At 42.7% G+C, this 17910-nt stretch overlaps 1 protein-coding gene across 10 annotated transcripts in view; it reads right to left on the bottom strand.

Annotated features, from left to right (window-relative positions):
* Positions 1 to 17910, bottom strand: part of Fmnl2 (formin like 2) — a 296835-nt gene that overhangs the window by 111945 nt on the left and 166980 nt on the right. For all 10 annotated transcript variants that reach the window (XM_037204787.1, XM_028875642.2, XM_037204788.1 and 7 more), the window contains exon 2: positions 13630 to 13713. In XM_037204787.1, the coding sequence (XP_037060682.1) occupies positions 13630 to 13713 (84 nt within the window). The remainder of the gene's footprint in view (positions 1 to 13629; positions 13714 to 17910) is intronic.

The following is a 17910-nucleotide window of genomic DNA, read 5'->3' as shown; positions in this document are numbered from 1 at the left end:
TTCACAACATTTTCCAGGACTCTAGCAATAGTAAAACCTAAAACTCTCTAGCCCCGGGGAGCTGGCATCTGCTCCTTTGATGGCTTCTCCAGGGTTCTAGAAGAAGCAGTTGCAGACCTGGAATGAGTCCTAATGGACAGGGAAGGGACCCTGGAGAGGAAACAGAAAGAAACCTGTCTTCTTGGCAACAGCAACAGTAACTAAATGAGAACCTTTGCTGAGAGCGGAAGACCTTGGGAAAGAAAGATGGGCCCTTCAAAGTCTCAAACAAAAGATAACCCAGGATAAAAATACCTTGGAGAAAACAAAAAGAACTGTGCTCCATAGTCAGTGCTTGCCTGGCACACTGCTGGAACAGAGCAGTCAAACTGATAACAGTAACCATTTTAAGTATTTCTCCACCCAGTGAATTACAATGCAGTATCTGCCTGGGGAAACTCATCCACACCTCTGCACCTCATTCTGCGTTCTCTGATGACTAACCTTCTGTTGAATTAATAGCTTTAAAATGTGTTTGTTTAAATCTGGGTGGGTATGACAATTTCATAGATGAGTACTATATCTACATCATTTCAACCCCCTTTCTGCCCTCCAACTCCTCTTCTTTATCCCCAACTCCATCTCAAATTCATGAGTGCTTCGTCTCTGTCGTCTCTGTCTCTCTTTCTCCCCACACACACCCCCACACACACCCTCACACATGTATGAATACAACCTGCTAAATTCATTCGCATTGCTCATATATACATGTGTTCAGGGCTGACCATTTGGGATAGGATAACTTGCCGGGGGGGGGGGGGTGTGCATCCGTGTAGAAGGCTGGTTCTCCCTTTCTCAGCAGCCATTAATAGCCTGTAGTTCTTCATCTAGTGGTGGGGCCTTGTGAGATTTCTCCCAAACGTACTGGCATGTCAACTGGAGTCTCGCTGTGTTGGTTTGTCAATCCTACTTTTGGGATTTCATGGCTGCAGCTTCCCTGTACTGTAGAGAAGACACTATCTACCAGCAGAAGACCTCGCCCCCTGGCTCTTACAGTCTTTCTGCCCCCTCTTCCATGACATCTCCCAGGCCTTAGGTCTAGAGTTGTATTGTTGGTGCATCGGTTGGGGATGGGCACACCACCGCCAGGTACAGTTCTCTATATTTTGACCAGTTGTGAATTTCTGTAATGTTCTGTCTGCTCTAAAAGAAGCCACTTTGATGAGGGGTAAGGATTACATTTATCTGTGGTATAAGAATAAATCTTTAGAACACAGTTAGAAATTAGACATTTAGGAAAGCACAGTAGTAGAGTCTCCTCTAGAGTTCATGCCCCCAACAGCGACTGTTAATTACCTAGGCTTACAGTACGAGGCCCGAAGTCCCTCTGAGTGGGCCATACATTAAACAGCTCTTGGTTGCCCCCACTACTGCACCACCGGGATGTATTTGCCATGCTGTTTGCTGTTGTGCTGGTAGGCCTATAGCCGACTGCTTTTCTCCCACTGCAGCTTACATAAGCCCTTCAGATAGTATGAGAGTTAAACAGTCCTCCAGGAAGAGGCTTCCGGGTCAGTTCTAGCTGGACTCCTCCAAGTACCGCATCCGAAGTATGCAGTGTCTTCTTCAACAGGGTCTGACCTTCAGGTTACAGAAGGCAACAAAGAGCAATGACAACAGCCTATATTTTGGGGGAGTTTGGGGAGTCTCTTGGACCAAGAGACTCCCCAAACAATTCAAAGGGAGATTTCCCATACCTGATACTGGAGACTTTGCTACATAAACATAAGTTTCTCTATGGCTTTTTCAATTATCCTTAGTATTATCTATCATTCTTCCCTTCTCTTTTGCCCTCAGCTCCTCCTCCAAAATTAAAGCCCCCCCCCATTTTGCCATCCCTCCTTCATAGTACCTGTGTCCTGCTGCACCCTCTTCTAGAGTGCCTTTCCCCATTCACGGTCCTTTTTATTATCTTGGTATCTGTGGTTCGTCCATGTTGTATACTCATATCTAGAGATTCAGAGCTAGGATCCACAATAAAAGAACACATGCAATGTTTATCTTTCTGGGTTGGGTTACTTCACTCAGTTGAACAGTTTATAGTTCTATCCATTTACCTGCAAATTTCACGACTATTTTTCTTTACAGATGAATAGGATTTGGTTGTATATATGAACCACATCTTCTTTATCACTCATGTGTTGAAGGACATTTGGGTATCCCCAATCCTAGCTAGTGTGACTAGAGCATCAGTGAACATGAATGAGCAAGTCTCTGTGGAGTAGAACGTCAAGTCATATGCCATATTGGGCAGATACCCAGGAGTGGTACAGCTGAGTCATGGTGGATCTATTTCAGTTTCTTGAGAATTCTCCACAGTGGTTGCAATCGCATTTGCAGTGAATGGGTATTTCCTTTTCCTTACAACCTCACTAGCAATTATTGCCAGTTGTTCTCTTGATCTTGGCAATTCCGACTAGTGCAAGATAAAAATCTTAGAGTAGCTTTAATTGGCATTTCCCTAATTGCTAAAGATGCAGAACACTGTTTAAGATTTGTCCTAGCTATTTTTATTCTTTCTTTGGAAAATTCTCTTTTCAGATCTGTAGCCCAACTTTTTTCTTTAGTCATTTGTTTTCTTGACTCGTTGTTTTAGGTCTTTGTATATCCTGGATATTAGCCCTCTGTCTTATGTGTAGTTGGCAAAGATTCCTTTCCATTCTATGGGCTTCCTCTTCGCTTGATTGTTTCCTTAGCTGTACAGACGGTTTTCATTTCCATTTGCCAGCACTGGCCTTAGTTCCTGAGCAAATGGAGTCCGATCCAGAATGTCCTCTCTTACACCTGTATCTTACAGCACACTACCCATGCTTCCTAGCAGTTCCAGGGCTTCAGGCTTCACATCAAAGTCTTGGATCCATCTGAAGTTGATTTTTGTGCAGGTGAGAGATGTGGGTCTAATTTCAAGCTTCTACATGAGACATCCAGTTCTCCAAGCATCATTTGTTCAAAGAGGCTGTCTTCTCTCCGGTGTGTATTTTTGGCATCTTTGTCAAATATCAGATGGCAAAGGGTCACTTTGTTTTCTCAACTTTGAAACATTTATTTATTTATCCAACAACCAGCTTATATCAACTTCTCAGAAAAAACACATCACTAATGAATAACTACAGAATTCTATGGAGTTCAGTGTTTGAGCATGTGAAAAATAAATTTTGATATAAATTCAGCCTAAAGCGAATGGGTTAACCAAATCTAGTCACCATGGCAAAGACACTAGTAGCCATTCCCTGGACATTTTCTTCTCCTTCCTGGGCCTTCCACTATCATTGTTCTCTGTGGCCTGTTCAAAAGAGTAAGAGTGCATAGCAGGTGTGCTTCTTTCTCTCCCAAATGTCATCCCATGGGCACATCTGCCTGGCCATTGTCACAGGTTAGGAGGTGGTACCCTCCCCAGGTGAAGATGAAGCTACATATTCAAAATAGCTTCATATGGGACAATAATGACATATAATTTTGCCCTTGATAACCAACAATATCCAACTTTGGGCCTCGTAAATAAAAAGCTTATTAGAGAAATCATTATTTATCTTGGCATCTGAAGTAGTTTAAACAGTGGCTCCCTAAAGTCCGTGCCCATGCTCTGAGGCCCACACCAGTGAATATGATCATAACTGGAAAAAGAGGTCCTGGCAGATGTAATGAAATTAATGATCTCAGTGTTGGACTATTCTAGTAGGTCTTGAATTCAAAACGCCCTCATATAAGACAAAATAAGAAAAAAGATAAAGATACAAAGAAGAAAAATGGCCACATGAAAAATGGAAGCAGATGCTGTACACATAGCCAGCAGGCACAGAATACCCATGGCCGCCAGAAGCTGGGACTAGCAAGGGCAGCATCTCCTCCAGGATCTTTGAAAGAACAGGGCCCAGCCAGTTAGCACCATGATTTCAGATTTTTTGGTTTCCAAAACTATGAGAATAAATTTCCGTTGTTTTAAACCATCAAAACAGATACTTTTGTAACACACAAAACGACGAAGAACATGTATACTTCATTAATTTTATTAGTAGTAGTTTGGATGGCAAAGATATTCATGTTGTGCTTGTGAATATTTGTTTAGACTTTTTATATTTTCTTTGCACTGCTGGGGGACAGAACACAAGGCCTCCTGCAGCTAACCAGGCACTGTACCACTGCATGATGGACGCCCTCATCCACAAAACTTTCTCATATTATGAGAAAAAAATAACTACAGGAGAGTTACACATTCAATATAAAATTGATAAGTATCAAACCAAAGAGATTAGGTTGATAATAGAAATTTATTTGGAAATATCAGAATGAACTCACAATTTTTAGATTTATTTTTAAAGTGTAAACACAATCTGGGAAGAAAATTTGACCAGTCCCTGCCAATCTCACATTTTCATCTATATCACACCCCAAGGGGAGGGGAAAGAGGGCTCCTCCTTGGAGGAATGCTTGGTTTAAAGGGCAAAGAACTTACAAGTCAAACCCAACATTATTCTTGTAGCATAAAATGTTTTTTTTAAAAAAAGATTTATTATATATACAGTGTTCTGCCTGCATGTACGCCTGTAGGCCAGAAGAGGGCACCAGATCTCATTACAGATGGTTGCGAGCCACCATGTGGTTGCTGGGAATTGAACTCAGGACCTCTGGAAGAGCAGCCAGTGCTCCTAACCGCTGAGCCATCTCTCCAGCCCCATAAAATGATTTCTTAGGTATTAGCACGGTTGTGTCAAAAATGTCTGCATGAATTTCCCACCAGTCAAAGAAGTGGTAATAAAGTCTCAACACTATCATCAAGATTGACACAAAATGATGAAAATCCAACAATTCTGAGTGATACTCCACAGAAGAAGCCAAAGAAAACTCATCAGTTACTTTTTTGAGTTATCTATTAAACCAAATTCTTATTCTGAAACATGGCAACAGAGACACACACACACACACACACAAAAAAAAAAAAGTCAGAAATGATATGCCAGGGAGAATGAAAGCCCAGCTGTGAGTGCTAGCTGCTAACCATGCTGGCTGGCTTTTGTCAACTTTACGTAAAATAGGGTCATCTGGGAAACAGGAATCTCAAGTGAGAAAAGGCCTCCATCAGACTGCCAATAGGCAAGTCTATGGGAGCATCCATGACTGATGATTGATGAGGTGTGGTTAGGCCTACCATGTGAAGTTTCGTCCCTGGACAGGAGGTCCTGGTTGTATAAGAAAGCAGGCTGAGCAAACCAATGGGAGCAGGCCAGGACACAGCATTCCTCCATGGTCTCTACTTCATTTCCTGCCTTGAGGTCCTGCTCTGGCTTCCCTTCACAGCGGACTGTGATTGAGACATTGAAGTGGGCTGGATGAATGAACCCTTCCCTACTGAGAGCCAGGCTGATCCCAGGCTTTCTGAGATGCTCCGATGATGGAGCAAAAGAAACCTAGTTCCGTGTCCACCCTAGGAGCAGGCTTGGCCTTGCCTAGTGTGGGCTGCACATCAGGCCCTTGAAGGACCTAAGGTTTTGGTGGCTGGGAACTGGGTTTTTCTTCCTGAAGAGACTGGAGCTGTCAGTCCCGTGGCTGCTGCATGCTCCATCTGCTCTTGAGAGACCCTGGCTTCCCTTTGGACACCATTGCTTATTAGCCTCCTGCTAACTGTGTACCGCTGTATCATGGTTTCTGCCCACTCTGTCCCATTTCTTTCCTGGAAATAGCATATAAGATGCTATACTTCTTAGTAAGTTTGCTTGGCGTAAGACACAGCTGTGCAAGACCTTCCAACACCAGCCTTCTGTCTTTGTCTTCCCATCTCCTGGTTAACTCTACTTTTAGACCGTGTCCTGAAGAATGATCTGCTGGTCTAGGTCACCTACCCAAGATGATTTTGGTTAGAATGTTTTACCACAGCAACAGAAAGCAAACAAAAACACCAGTTTAATGTAGAAGGAAATTAGGCAACCATCAATTTGTAACACTCAATTGAAATTGATCCAATCAAAGATTATCAGTTGGTTTTAAATTCACTGGGTACAAAATTGGTATGTAACTGGTTATATCAAATTGTCACCAAAGTAACAGACAAAACACCTTGCCAAGACAAGGGAAAACACGGCTAGACAATGGAGCAACCAGATCACCACCTGATGGACTGGATAACCTCGTTGACTCACAGGACAAATAGGCAACAATCATCTGTCATCTGTGGCATTCAACAAAATTGTTCCTTCCATTCATCAGACAATAAAGCTAACTGCATCTACCTTGTTTTATGAGACAGTCTCTCTCACTAGCCTGGAGGTGAACAAGTCAGTGAGCTGGCTGGCCATCTGTTTCCCTTTTCCCAGCACTGATATTGATTCCAAGTATACACCACTGGGACCCCACCCCACCCCTGATCCCCTACCACCACTCTCCCCCACCCCACCCCTGCTCCCCCAGGTTCTAAACTCAGGTCCTCATGCTGTGCTTAAATGATCAAATTATCTCTGCAGCCCAAGTCGGTTAATTTCTATTTCAAGTTAATCCAAAGAGCACCTTGCTTTTATTTTTAAGCAGTACTATAAGCAAACAAAATAATTGTGGGTTGTTTTTGTTTGTTTCTGTTTTGGAAGTATTAGGAATCAGTCCTAGGGCTAGGTACATGCTACTAATGAGCTATACTCTCAGCTCCCTCAAATAATAGAGCATGTTAAATTAGCCATATCTGGTGGCACAGGCCTGGCTCATCTTTCACTGAGTGGCAGCAGGGCCTTTGCCTTCCTTGGATCAGGATTCATGCCAAGCCTTGAGGATTGTAATCTAATCTCCCTGGAGTGCTTAACACAGGAAGCTGAGTTTAAGTAGGTATGATTTCCTGTAACCTTTTCATTCATCTTTCTTGTTAATCTTCTCCCATACAGTTCTGTGTCAATGAAAAAGATCTCCAATCTCCTCCCACCCCCATGCCCCTTCTCCCAGGTACAATGCAAAGCGATACCCAGCTTTTAAAAGGCAAATCTGAGTCCATGCCAGGAAAAAAAAATCCCAGAAAATAACCAACCATACTACAAACAGCCCAGAGGCAAGAGGAAAGCATTCTAGCTCAGCTTAGGCACAGCACCTCTGGACCACAGGACCTCTGGACCACAGCAGACATGTATGGCCTTGACACCATCAGCATCAGTCATCTCAAATGGCCTGAATTCTCGAATGACTGCCATTTCATCATCTGCAGAGGAACAGTTAGGACCAAGCTCCTTTGAAGTGCTGTCTATTCCACCCTTACCCCATTCACCTGAGAAATTACAGGGCAAACTTGTGACTTGCAGGGTTAGAGACAGTGACATCTATCTATGACAGGGAAGCTCTACACATGAAACCTTAACAATATGGTTGCCTAAACAAGACCTACATAACACCACCATCAGCTGACATGCCAGTGAGACGGGGAAAATCTCACAGGACCCTACCACTACAAGAAGAGATATACAGGCAATTAATGACTACTGGGAGAGGAAGAACTGGTCTTCTCGGGGGACGAGCACCCCAATAGGTTACCCAATCCCAAACATTAGCAACAGGGGCTGGAGAGATGGCTCAGAGGTAAAGAGCACTGGCTGTTCTTCCAGATCTGGGTTCAATTCCCAGCACCCACATGGCAGCTTACAACTGACTGTAACTCCATCTCCAGTGGATCTGACACTCACACAGACATACCTGCTGCCAAAATACAAATGCACCTAGAATAAAAATAAATAAATCATTTAAAAAATTATCAAGAGTAAATGGACTCGGAGGGAAACACAGATAGATGGTAGATAGGTGTGTGTGTGTGTGTGTGTGTGTGTGTGTGTGTGTGTGTGTGTGTGTGTATCTGTGTGTGTGTGTGTGTATCTTGTTGTGCTAAGATACCATGCCCAAGGCAACCTATAGAGAGTTTGTTTGGGGCTTCCACTTTGAGAGGGTTAGAGTCCATGGCAGTGGAATGGAAGCAGCAGGTGGCGGGCAGCTAGAGCAGGAGCTGCGAGCTCACATCTCAACCCACAAGCAGGGATCACACAGTGCACTGGGGATGACTGGAGGCTCTTGAAGCCTCAGAACCCACCCCTGTGACACACTTCCTCCAAAAGACCACACACCTAATCCTCCTCCAACAGTGCCACTATCTGGGGATCACATATTCAAACATATGAGTCTACAGGGGTTATTCTCAAACCACCACATTATGTAAGAATAATTAAAGGAGAAGAGTTCATGAATTTGAGAAAGAGTTGGGAGGAGTTGCAGGGGGGAACAGGAGGAGTGGAAATGATGTAATTACAGCACTCAGAGGAAATTCTCAAAAAATTAAATTAATAAAATTACAAACGTATTTCATACTATTAGATTGTATACTTTAAAATGGCTAAAATGGTTGTGTACATTTAGCAACAATTTTAGGAAGAAAGAAATTTCCATCTTGCTCTTAGAATTGACCAAAAAATTGGTATCACCACCTTTCCACCGGCACAGAAGCCCGGCCTTTCAGGAAGGCCTGGGTAGAGAGGGAAAAGGAGACAGGGCCTTTGTAGAAACACAAAGCAAATGGACCTCTTCCTCTCTACCTCAGGCACCCTTCTTCACATCACAGGAGTTCTAGAGCTGAGCAATGAAGTTTAATTCACTTATGCCAAGCCAACGTAACAGTTAGAGGAAGGAGAGAGGAAAGAACCAGTCTACCCCTGCTTCATCCCCAGGACACACTTTTGGCCTGACTTCTCCCTTCTACCACCTCTGCCCATGACTCTAGAGCAGCGGTTCTCAACCTTCCTAAAGCTACAACCCTTCATACAGTTCCTCATGTTTTAGTGACCCCCAACCGTAAAGTTATTTTTGTTGTTACCTCATAACTGTAATTTTGCTACTGTTATGAATCATAATGTAAATATCTGTGTTTTCTGGTGGTCTTAGGTGAGTCCTGTGAAAGTTGTTCAATCTCCAAAGGGCTCACGACCCACAGATTGAGAATCACTGCTCTAGAGCCTCTTTCTCAATATGATTTACTCATTATGTCTTTCAGTCAACACAGTTGGAGTAAGCGCCTCACATTTCAGCAAACACAACCCATGACCCACACCAGAAAGGAACTTATTTTTGAAGGAGACAAATATTTACAAACCGAAACAACAAACCAATGAAAAATTAATGCAAATGAATTTCATTTAACACGATTGACATTCCTAAGTGAAATCATGGTCGAGTCTTTTCTAAAGCATCTGGCACTTCACATTTGCTTCCCTGGGAAAAGGCAGAGCAGGTTCAACTCACAGAGCACTTAAACTTGGGAGTTACCGAAACAAGTACAGTCTTTGTTCACCAGTAAGACTGACGATACATATTAGACAGCTTGCTCAAAAAGATGGCTAAAAATCTATACAATCTCAACAAAAACTTTTTTCAGTGACAAAATCGTTGCAGAAGGAAAATATGGGTCAAAAAAAAGTGGGGAGCCCTGGATAAGGCTTGTAAACAAACTGTCATTAAAGTAACAGAGTGGGAAAGAAGGACCACACATTGGACTCTGAATTACAGCATCCAAAGATACAGGAAGGATCGTGCAAGCTGTGACTCGTACAGCCCCAATAACGATTGTTTGTGGGATGGAAACTGAGCTGCTTTCTGCACAGATTCCCACTATGCTCTAACGTCCCATTCACCAAGTTCCCTTGGAAAGTTCGGTAAACACCTTGTCTAAATAGTAAACAAATTACTATTTCAAAAAGAAAGAAAACTGTTATTTGTGTGTCCAGAGCCAGCAGTATCTTGGAATGATGTCAGGCATCCATGACCACATGCCACAGTATCTGTCTGAGACTTTACAACTAAGGCTCACATTGGTACATTTCTTACCCTAAAACCTACAGTTGAGGTTCTTCCGTACTGCATCATATAAGCATGTGTTGACACCATAACTTATGTGAGGGCAATATAAGATGATCCACTCAATAAAATCAAATTTCCTGAATTTGGGGGCAAGTTGATGACACAAACAATATGGGCAGTAATATTTAACATCTTGCCCTTCAGCCAGAGTACAAGCAACCACACAGTTTATAAAGTACCTATTTATACCTATATTTTACCCCAAGCATTAATTACTCCACATACTTCACACCTATCACCTCCAACTCTCAGAATAAACATGTTAATCACATTTTTAAACTGATAGAAAAGATTATGCACTAAATATCTTTTCTAAATGTTATATAGTGTAATAAATGGCCAAACATACACAAAAGCTGAGTATATACTACAATGTACCCTGACATATATCAAAGCCAGGTTTTAACAATTACTGGGATGTTTCCCAGATTTTCTTTATGAGTCCCTTTATTTTCTACTTTGATAAAATATTGTAAAGAAGCCCCAGTCGTATGTTTCACCCCTATATCAGTATCCATGTCTCTAAAAATGAAGAGAGAATCATATATAACAAAGCTAAAAATTAAACCCAACAAAATCAAACAATGGCTGTATAGACTCCTCTCAGTCACTAATAACTGTTTCCAGTTTTTCAAGAAAATCTTGTATTTAATCTACTCACAATGGGATCCAAAAAGGGTCTAGAATAAAACAAAAATCTTTTTTCACAAGCTCCTTCCTTTTTTTTTTTTTTTTTTTTTTTGGTTTCCTAGTCCACAGTGCTGAGATAAATATTTTCATGGTTGAATTATTAATTTATGTTCCAAGAAATTTACACTGTCAAGCGGACATATTGCGCATATTCACACAGCTGTTCAACGGTCACTCTATGGGACTCCAGAACTTCTTTCTATCGCATCAGAGAGAAACCCAAAGCCAGCAGCAGCTGGCTGTGGCAATGACTGACCTACTTTCTGCTCTACAGGCCTTCCTGTAGATACTTCATACAAACGGCATCACAATCCAAAACTTAATTGCCCATCAGGTAGACATGCCAGACAGACCCATATACGTGTGACATGATTCATACACAGGACGATTAAGATGAGCATCCATATAGAATGGCACATGGCAGAAGCTTTCAGCTCTTGTCCCTCTCGTCCTTCAAACTCAGGACAAGTGACAGTCACACGTGAGACGAATTCATGGGTTATACGTATGTACACGAAGACATTTCTGTCGGCCACAATCTTCACAATGAAGAATAATTAACCAACGTTGGCTATTGATCACAGCAGCCACGGCATGACGAGGCTCAATGTCAAGCTACAACTGCCTGCTTTCTTCCTCCCTTTTGGTGAAGCATAGCATAATGCAAACAGGAAAACAGAGAGAACCCTTAATGATTCTCTTTAGTACATCACTCATACATGGACTCTGAGGAGAGCAGCAGGGAACAGTGGGTAAGACACAAACTACAGTCTGCACCTCCCCCAAACCAGGCTGCCTGTGCCAGCCTTTTCACCCCTACTCCATGGAGACTGCAGTTTGTGCTTTGGCTGTCCTAGAACTCACTTTGTTGACCAGGCTGGCCTCAAACTCACAGAGATCCACCTGCCTCTGTCTTCCAAGTGCTGGGATTAAAGGTGTGTGCCGCCACCACCCAGCTCAATTATCTTTTCTATTGACAAAAGTTTTATATATTTGTGATCATATTCTTTTCCCTCTCAACTCCTCCTAGGTCCTCCCCATGTTCCTATCTGTGATAGCTATTCTTGATCATCAACTTGACTACATCTGGAATGAACTAAAACCCCAAAATGGGGTACTTTTATGAGGGATTGTTGCTAAATTTGAACTGGGAAGATTCACTCCTAATCTGAAACTCTGAAGTGGGAAGACCACCCCTACTCTGAGCCACACCTTATGCTGGAAGCCTACAGAAGGACAAGGAAGAAGGAAAGTTTTGTTCTTCATCTGCTGGCTTTTACCTCCCTAGCAAGCCAAGTCCATTTCTTCACTGGCATCAGAGTCTACTTCAGGATTGCGGCATATACTGAAGACCAGCTGAGACATCAAGCCTTGTGGGCTGAACAACTACTGGATTCTTGGACCTTCCATTCAGAGGTACCCATTGTTGGATTAGCCTGACTATAGCCTTTAAGTCATTCTAATAAATATATATATAGAGAGAGAGATTCTGTAAGTTCTGTCACTCTAGAGAACCCTAACTAATGCACTATCCAAACAACTTTATGTTTTCTCTCTCTCAGAAAACAATGTTGTCATTACAAACAGTTCCATTATAACAATAGGTTTTAATGATAATAAACATTAAGGCTCAAGAGAGCTGAATGTCAGTCAGTCCCTCTTCCCCCTTTGTTTTCCCCTTGATCATCACCAGTCAGGGGCCCGAGAGATGGCTCTACAGTTTAGAGCACTTGCTCTTGAAGAGGATGGGGGTTCAGTCCCAGCATCCAAAGGTAGCTCACAACCATCTGTAACTCCAATTCAGGGGATCAAATGATTTCTTCTGACCTCCAGAGGGACCAGGCATGTATATGGTGCTCACATATATCTGCAGGCAAAAAAGCATACACATACACACACACACACACACACACACACACACACACACACACACACACACACACTTCAGCTTCTGTAGACTCTGAGTGTTCAGATATAATATGGAAAAAACAAGGTGATTTTACTATCAGTCCACTAGTCGATTTTATTTGCTCTTAAGAACCAGAGTAAAACAATCTACAATCGGACGCTTAAAATGCTTCCAATAAACATCTTAGAAAACAGAAACTTCCACCTGTTGAAGTTGAACTGAAAACTAATTCAACTCATGGATACATTTTATCCTCACAGTAAAAGACCTACTTCCTATTGATAAAGCAACATTCCCCTTGATAAAACCACCACCTTGTACAAAGAATAAGCACAGTAATGGTCACTGGCAAATGTATCGTCACACAGAAGTGCCATGCCTCTGCGTGCGTGCGTGTGTGTGTGCATGCGTGTGCGTGCGTGCGTGCGTGTGTGTGTGTGTGTGTGTGTGTGTGCATGCGTGTGTGTAAATATACTTTAATTATTAAAAACAGAACAGGGAAAATAGCTAGAAAGGTATTCCTAGGTTTTATGCAGAATGAGGGGACCCTTTTTCTTCTGAAGTGCATAGCTCACACACTGGCTTTCTTATGGACAGGACCCAGACAGTAACGCTTAAGTCACAGACACAGAGTAAAACTTGAAGATAAAATAAAAGACAACAAAAGCTCTTAACTTTTAATTTTATACCCCTCAGAAGGGTACAAATTTGTTATAATGAGTTAAAACCAAATACTAAGAGCTGGGAACTAGTTAAAGTAGGAAGCACTGTTAGGGCTACCCAGATCTCTTTATAAACAATGTACCCCCTCCCATGAATATTTGCCAGTTTACAGTCCAATTAAACCATAGGGCCTGTGCCAATGAAGTGAGCACAGAGCATGAGCAGCTAGGGAAGGCGAACAGAACAGTTATCCATTTCACCCCCTTTCCCAGAAAAACCAAACTGGGAAATGTTGCAAATAATGAAAAAAACCAAAGTTTTGTACATTATTTTGTACCTTTTCCTTTGCAGATAAGAAAGCCAGAGGTCAAAGAGTCAGAAGAGAGAAATCCATGAATCCCCTGAAGCTCAACAGATGGGAGCCAAGTCCTCTTTCCTCTCCTCTTGCTCTCTCTATTTCTTACCTGATCACAGATCAGCTCCCATTTTTTCTCATTGTCATACTGCCGCAGTAACCTGGCTTTGTCAGGAGGTAGGTTCATAGCATTCTGTGAAAAGAAAAGCAAAAAGATCTGTTATAAACCACAGTGCCTCATAGGCAGAAAAAAATCACTATGGTCCTTTCAGGACAGCATTTCAGTGCCTAGCACATGATTCAACCAAGACACCTGCAGAAGTCCTTCCCAACCCCTTTGAGTCTCATTTATAGATAAGTGAACCACTCACTTCCATATTCAGTGGATGAAAGAATGGAGTGAAGAAAGGAGTGGCCTGCTTTAAAACAGCCAGACACGCATTTCAGCAAAAGTGACTCTGTCCATTCATTTCATGGCAGCCTCCCTTTGTGATCAATTAAAAGGTCAGAACTGGCTTGTCAGAAAGCATGCTTCCAGTGCAGACATAAAGACAGCAAAAGAAAACTTAATGGCCAGAGTCACTGAAAGGAAATGTCCTTTGTGCCAGGTGACAGTAGAGATGCTTTCTACCTACGCCTGGCCTCCTGAGCGCATCCCCAGAACCCACATAAAAGTGAGGCAAGAACAAAATAAAAGGCAGATAAATAAATACCAAGAGCTGTCTTCTGTGCCCTCTGTGAAAAGATGGCACTCCTTCGGGGCTTGTTAATACCTGACAATTAATTCAACCTTTAACTGTGCTTGCATATGAAGTTGAGCTTGCAGTCAGTAATGGACAACAAGATATTTAGACATCAGTATCACACAAGTCCCTGCTGCTACCACAGCACACATTCTGCAGAGCTGAACATGAACTTGCCTGGATACAGGTATGTCCCATATAAGCAACCATACATATTATCAAGATCTTTAGCAACAGGACTGAGAGCCCTGGAAGAAATTCAGATCAGTCTGTGTCCCCTCTAAAGTCCCCAAGTTCTAAACAGCTGGAGTAAGTACCTGATTAAATGTCTATTGACCACCCTGTCTCAAGCTCAGCACGTTAGAGTCATCTGTTGAAACAATGTGGCTCCTTGTCTAGGCCAACACTTAGGAAGACAGATAGAATTGTCTTAACCTGTCAATGCTCAGACCTCCAACTCTCTGAAGGACTTGGCCTAGTATATCATGCCGCAGGGTAAACAGAATTTAACAAAGGTAAAAGTGGGCAAACTATACTGACTCAAAGGCAGGAAACCACCATGTGATGACTTGATGGGTTGAACCCAAGGTATTCCCCTTCAACTTGGCCTGGCATTCATATTGATGTTCCTTAAATATATATCTACCATCTACTTATCTGAGCCTAAGCCATCAGATTTGAAGGCTAGTTACCTACTTTTAGGTTCATCTCTTTTAATGTCTTAATTACTTCTGTGCTGACAATGTATTCGGAAGAACTGCGGATTCCCAAGTTTGGGGTGATACTACTAAAGCTTCTTAAATATTGAAATACCTAAAATGGAGGGAAGTAGTCTCATGTGATGCAGCTCCTTGAAGAAGCTACTTAAAATAGACTGAAAAGGTATCTAATTGCATTTATGACTCTGTACAGATAAAGTTAAACAACCAACTCTCGGTTACAGCGAGGAATTTCATATATCTTTCTTTGGGGGAGGGGCTCAAGGCTACTTACTGTTAAATAAACAGCCATGTTCATTGCTTATTTGTACCCTGGAGATCAATATTTTCCTCTTAAACCAGTTCCTGACCCTCAGATTAGTACCCCTGGGCATGATTATATGCAGCACAAGATTGCAGGATAAGTTAAATGAGTTTTCCCCTCAAGTTCTCATTAATCTCCAGAGACATGAAGGAAGTTTTTAAATGCCTGAACTACAGTGTCCAAAGCAGTGTATTAGGAATGATGCATGTCTAATCTCAATCTTCCAGGCATAAGCATGTAAGGTTGATATGGTTTTTCCCAGTTATACAGAGAAACCGGCCTGGGCAGACTTGGTTATCTTGCTTTCAGCTGCACAGATTCATAGGAACAAACCCTGTTAAATTCCCAGGATATGCTCTACCGGCTCTAACCAAATTCGTTTTGCAGAAAAGTAAATTCCAAGTTACTTACAGCACTGTGCCAGAGCTCTGCTCAGCACTTGTGTGAGCAGTCAGCAATCACAATGGCGGGCCTTGGTGGTACAAAAAGACAGGTAAGGCCCTGCTTCGAACTAACTTTTATTTTGATGAAGCAGTCTTCCGTTTGACGAGTGTTTAGGAAGTACTACCCCTGTCCAAATACCATGCAAAATGCTGGGCGGCACTGGGGAAACCGAATACATATGGTTCCTGGAAAGTCTGGTATTATGCTGGGGAGACAAAAGCGTCCCCCACTCTGGCAAGTCTTCATAGAGGTTAGCAGAGGGCAGTTTGGATTAAGAGTGAGGAAACAGCTCTGGGAAAGGGGGGGGGGGATAATGAAAATTTAAACACACGTGGAGGTCAGACAAGTGAGGAGTGGGCCAAAGCCTGCGGAGCAGAGCTAACGGACGGACGGAACGAAGGCTGTGAGATAGGATGTGTGGCACGGTCATAGAGCTCGAAAGCATCCAGTGTGGCCAGAGAGAGACTAAGAGGGAAGGAGAAAAGAAGAGGTCGGGAGTCAAAGCCATACCATTCTCAAAAATGCCACTCACAGTCAGTAGTAACTGCACTTCTATGTAAGGGGCAACAGTTGCTTACATGTATGTCTGCGCATGGCATGCATGTAGTGCCCGTGGAGGCCAGAAGAGGGCATCAGATCCCCTAGAACTGCTGTTGCAGTTGTTTGTGAGTCTCCACGTGGTTGCTGGGAATGGAACCTGGGACCTCTGGAAGAGCAGTCAGTGCTCTTAATGGCTGAGCCATCCCTACAGCCCCTCAAATGCTTTTAAACAAGGAAATCAAAAAGCAAGTTGCTTTGCAAGGTTGCTGTAAGGACTACATAAAGAAACGATTAGGAATAGCAAACATGGAGGCAGAGTGGCAGTGACACTTTGGTCATCACCAAAGAACAAAAGTGTCCTGAGGAGGGAGCTGTGGGGCTGAGCGAGCTGGTGAAGTGCTTGCTGTATACACGTGTGAGGACCACAGTTCAGATCTCCAGAACCCAGGTCAAAGTCATGTGGGTAGGGCAGTGTCCATTAGTCCCAGCCCCCAGGAAGGAATGGGGGAAGCAGCTCTCTGTTAATCCCAGAACATAGGATAGAGAGTCAATGAGAAAGGTGCCTAGCCAGATCAGCCAAACATCAGTCCCAAGTTTAAAGAGATTCTGTCTCAGTATATAAGACGGGGAGCAATCAAAAAAGGCACCCAGTGTCAAGATCAGACAACCACATGCATTGTATGATGTGCGCACACACACCTACTCAAAAATGAGTGCACATACTTACCACACACACATGCAAACAACAGAGAGAATGTGGTTATGAGAGAAAAGTTCAATTAAATCTGACTGATAGACTTAGGGATATCAAGAGGCTGTGCCTTAACTTTTGTTCGAGGTGTATGCTAGTCCATGGAAGGGTGGAGCACACAGAGAAGGCAACATCCGTGTGGAGGAAGTGATTAAAAAAAAAAAAAAAAGGCAAACGTCCCTGTCTAGATCTGAGAACTTAGGAGAAAACCAAGAGAACAGCCAAAGCAGACAGACAGATCCATGATTTCTGGAGGTTGGAGAAAAGGTCTGCCTTGCCCTGAATGAGAAGAGCCTTATGACTGTTTTCAACCTCAAAGACTAGTTATTGTAAGGAATAGCATCTGCAAATCAAAGTTAAAACTACAGGGAAATGATGCAATTATAATCTCAAAAAATAATATAAGTGATTTTAAAACTTAAAACTACACTTGCTAATCATTCACCAAGCATCTGAAATACCTGCCACATCCACCCTTGGTCAGGCCTCTGAAATGCTCGGGCACAGAGTACAGCTGCGTAATTCCACTGGGATCAGGAGGAAGCCATCTAATTTAGAATCAGACACTCCACAGAAACTGGTAACAACTACTCTAAAGTTTCTACAGAGTGAATTCATCCTGCTTATACTATACAGGACAGGACTGTAAGGTCCAACCTAAATGTTTGTGCAAATAACTCACAAAATACTGTGTCTAGCAAGGTGGTGGTGGCACACCCCTTTAATCCCAGCACTCAGGAGGCAGAGGCAGGTGGATCTGAGTTCGAGGCCAACCTTGTCTACAAAGTGAATTCCACAACAGCCAAAGCTGCACAGAGAAACCCTGTCTGTAAAAAAAAAGGAACAAAATATTGTTTCTATCCCCACATCCCTTTGATATACATGTAAG

The sequence above is a fragment of the Peromyscus leucopus genome, chromosome 4 (genome assembly GCF_004664715.2).
Source record: "Peromyscus leucopus breed LL Stock chromosome 4, UCI_PerLeu_2.1, whole genome shotgun sequence".
Taxonomy (NCBI): domain Eukaryota; kingdom Metazoa; phylum Chordata; class Mammalia; order Rodentia; family Cricetidae; genus Peromyscus; species Peromyscus leucopus.
Note: the sequence above shows the minus strand (reverse complement) of the source record. Positions and strands in the feature narration are given on the sequence as shown.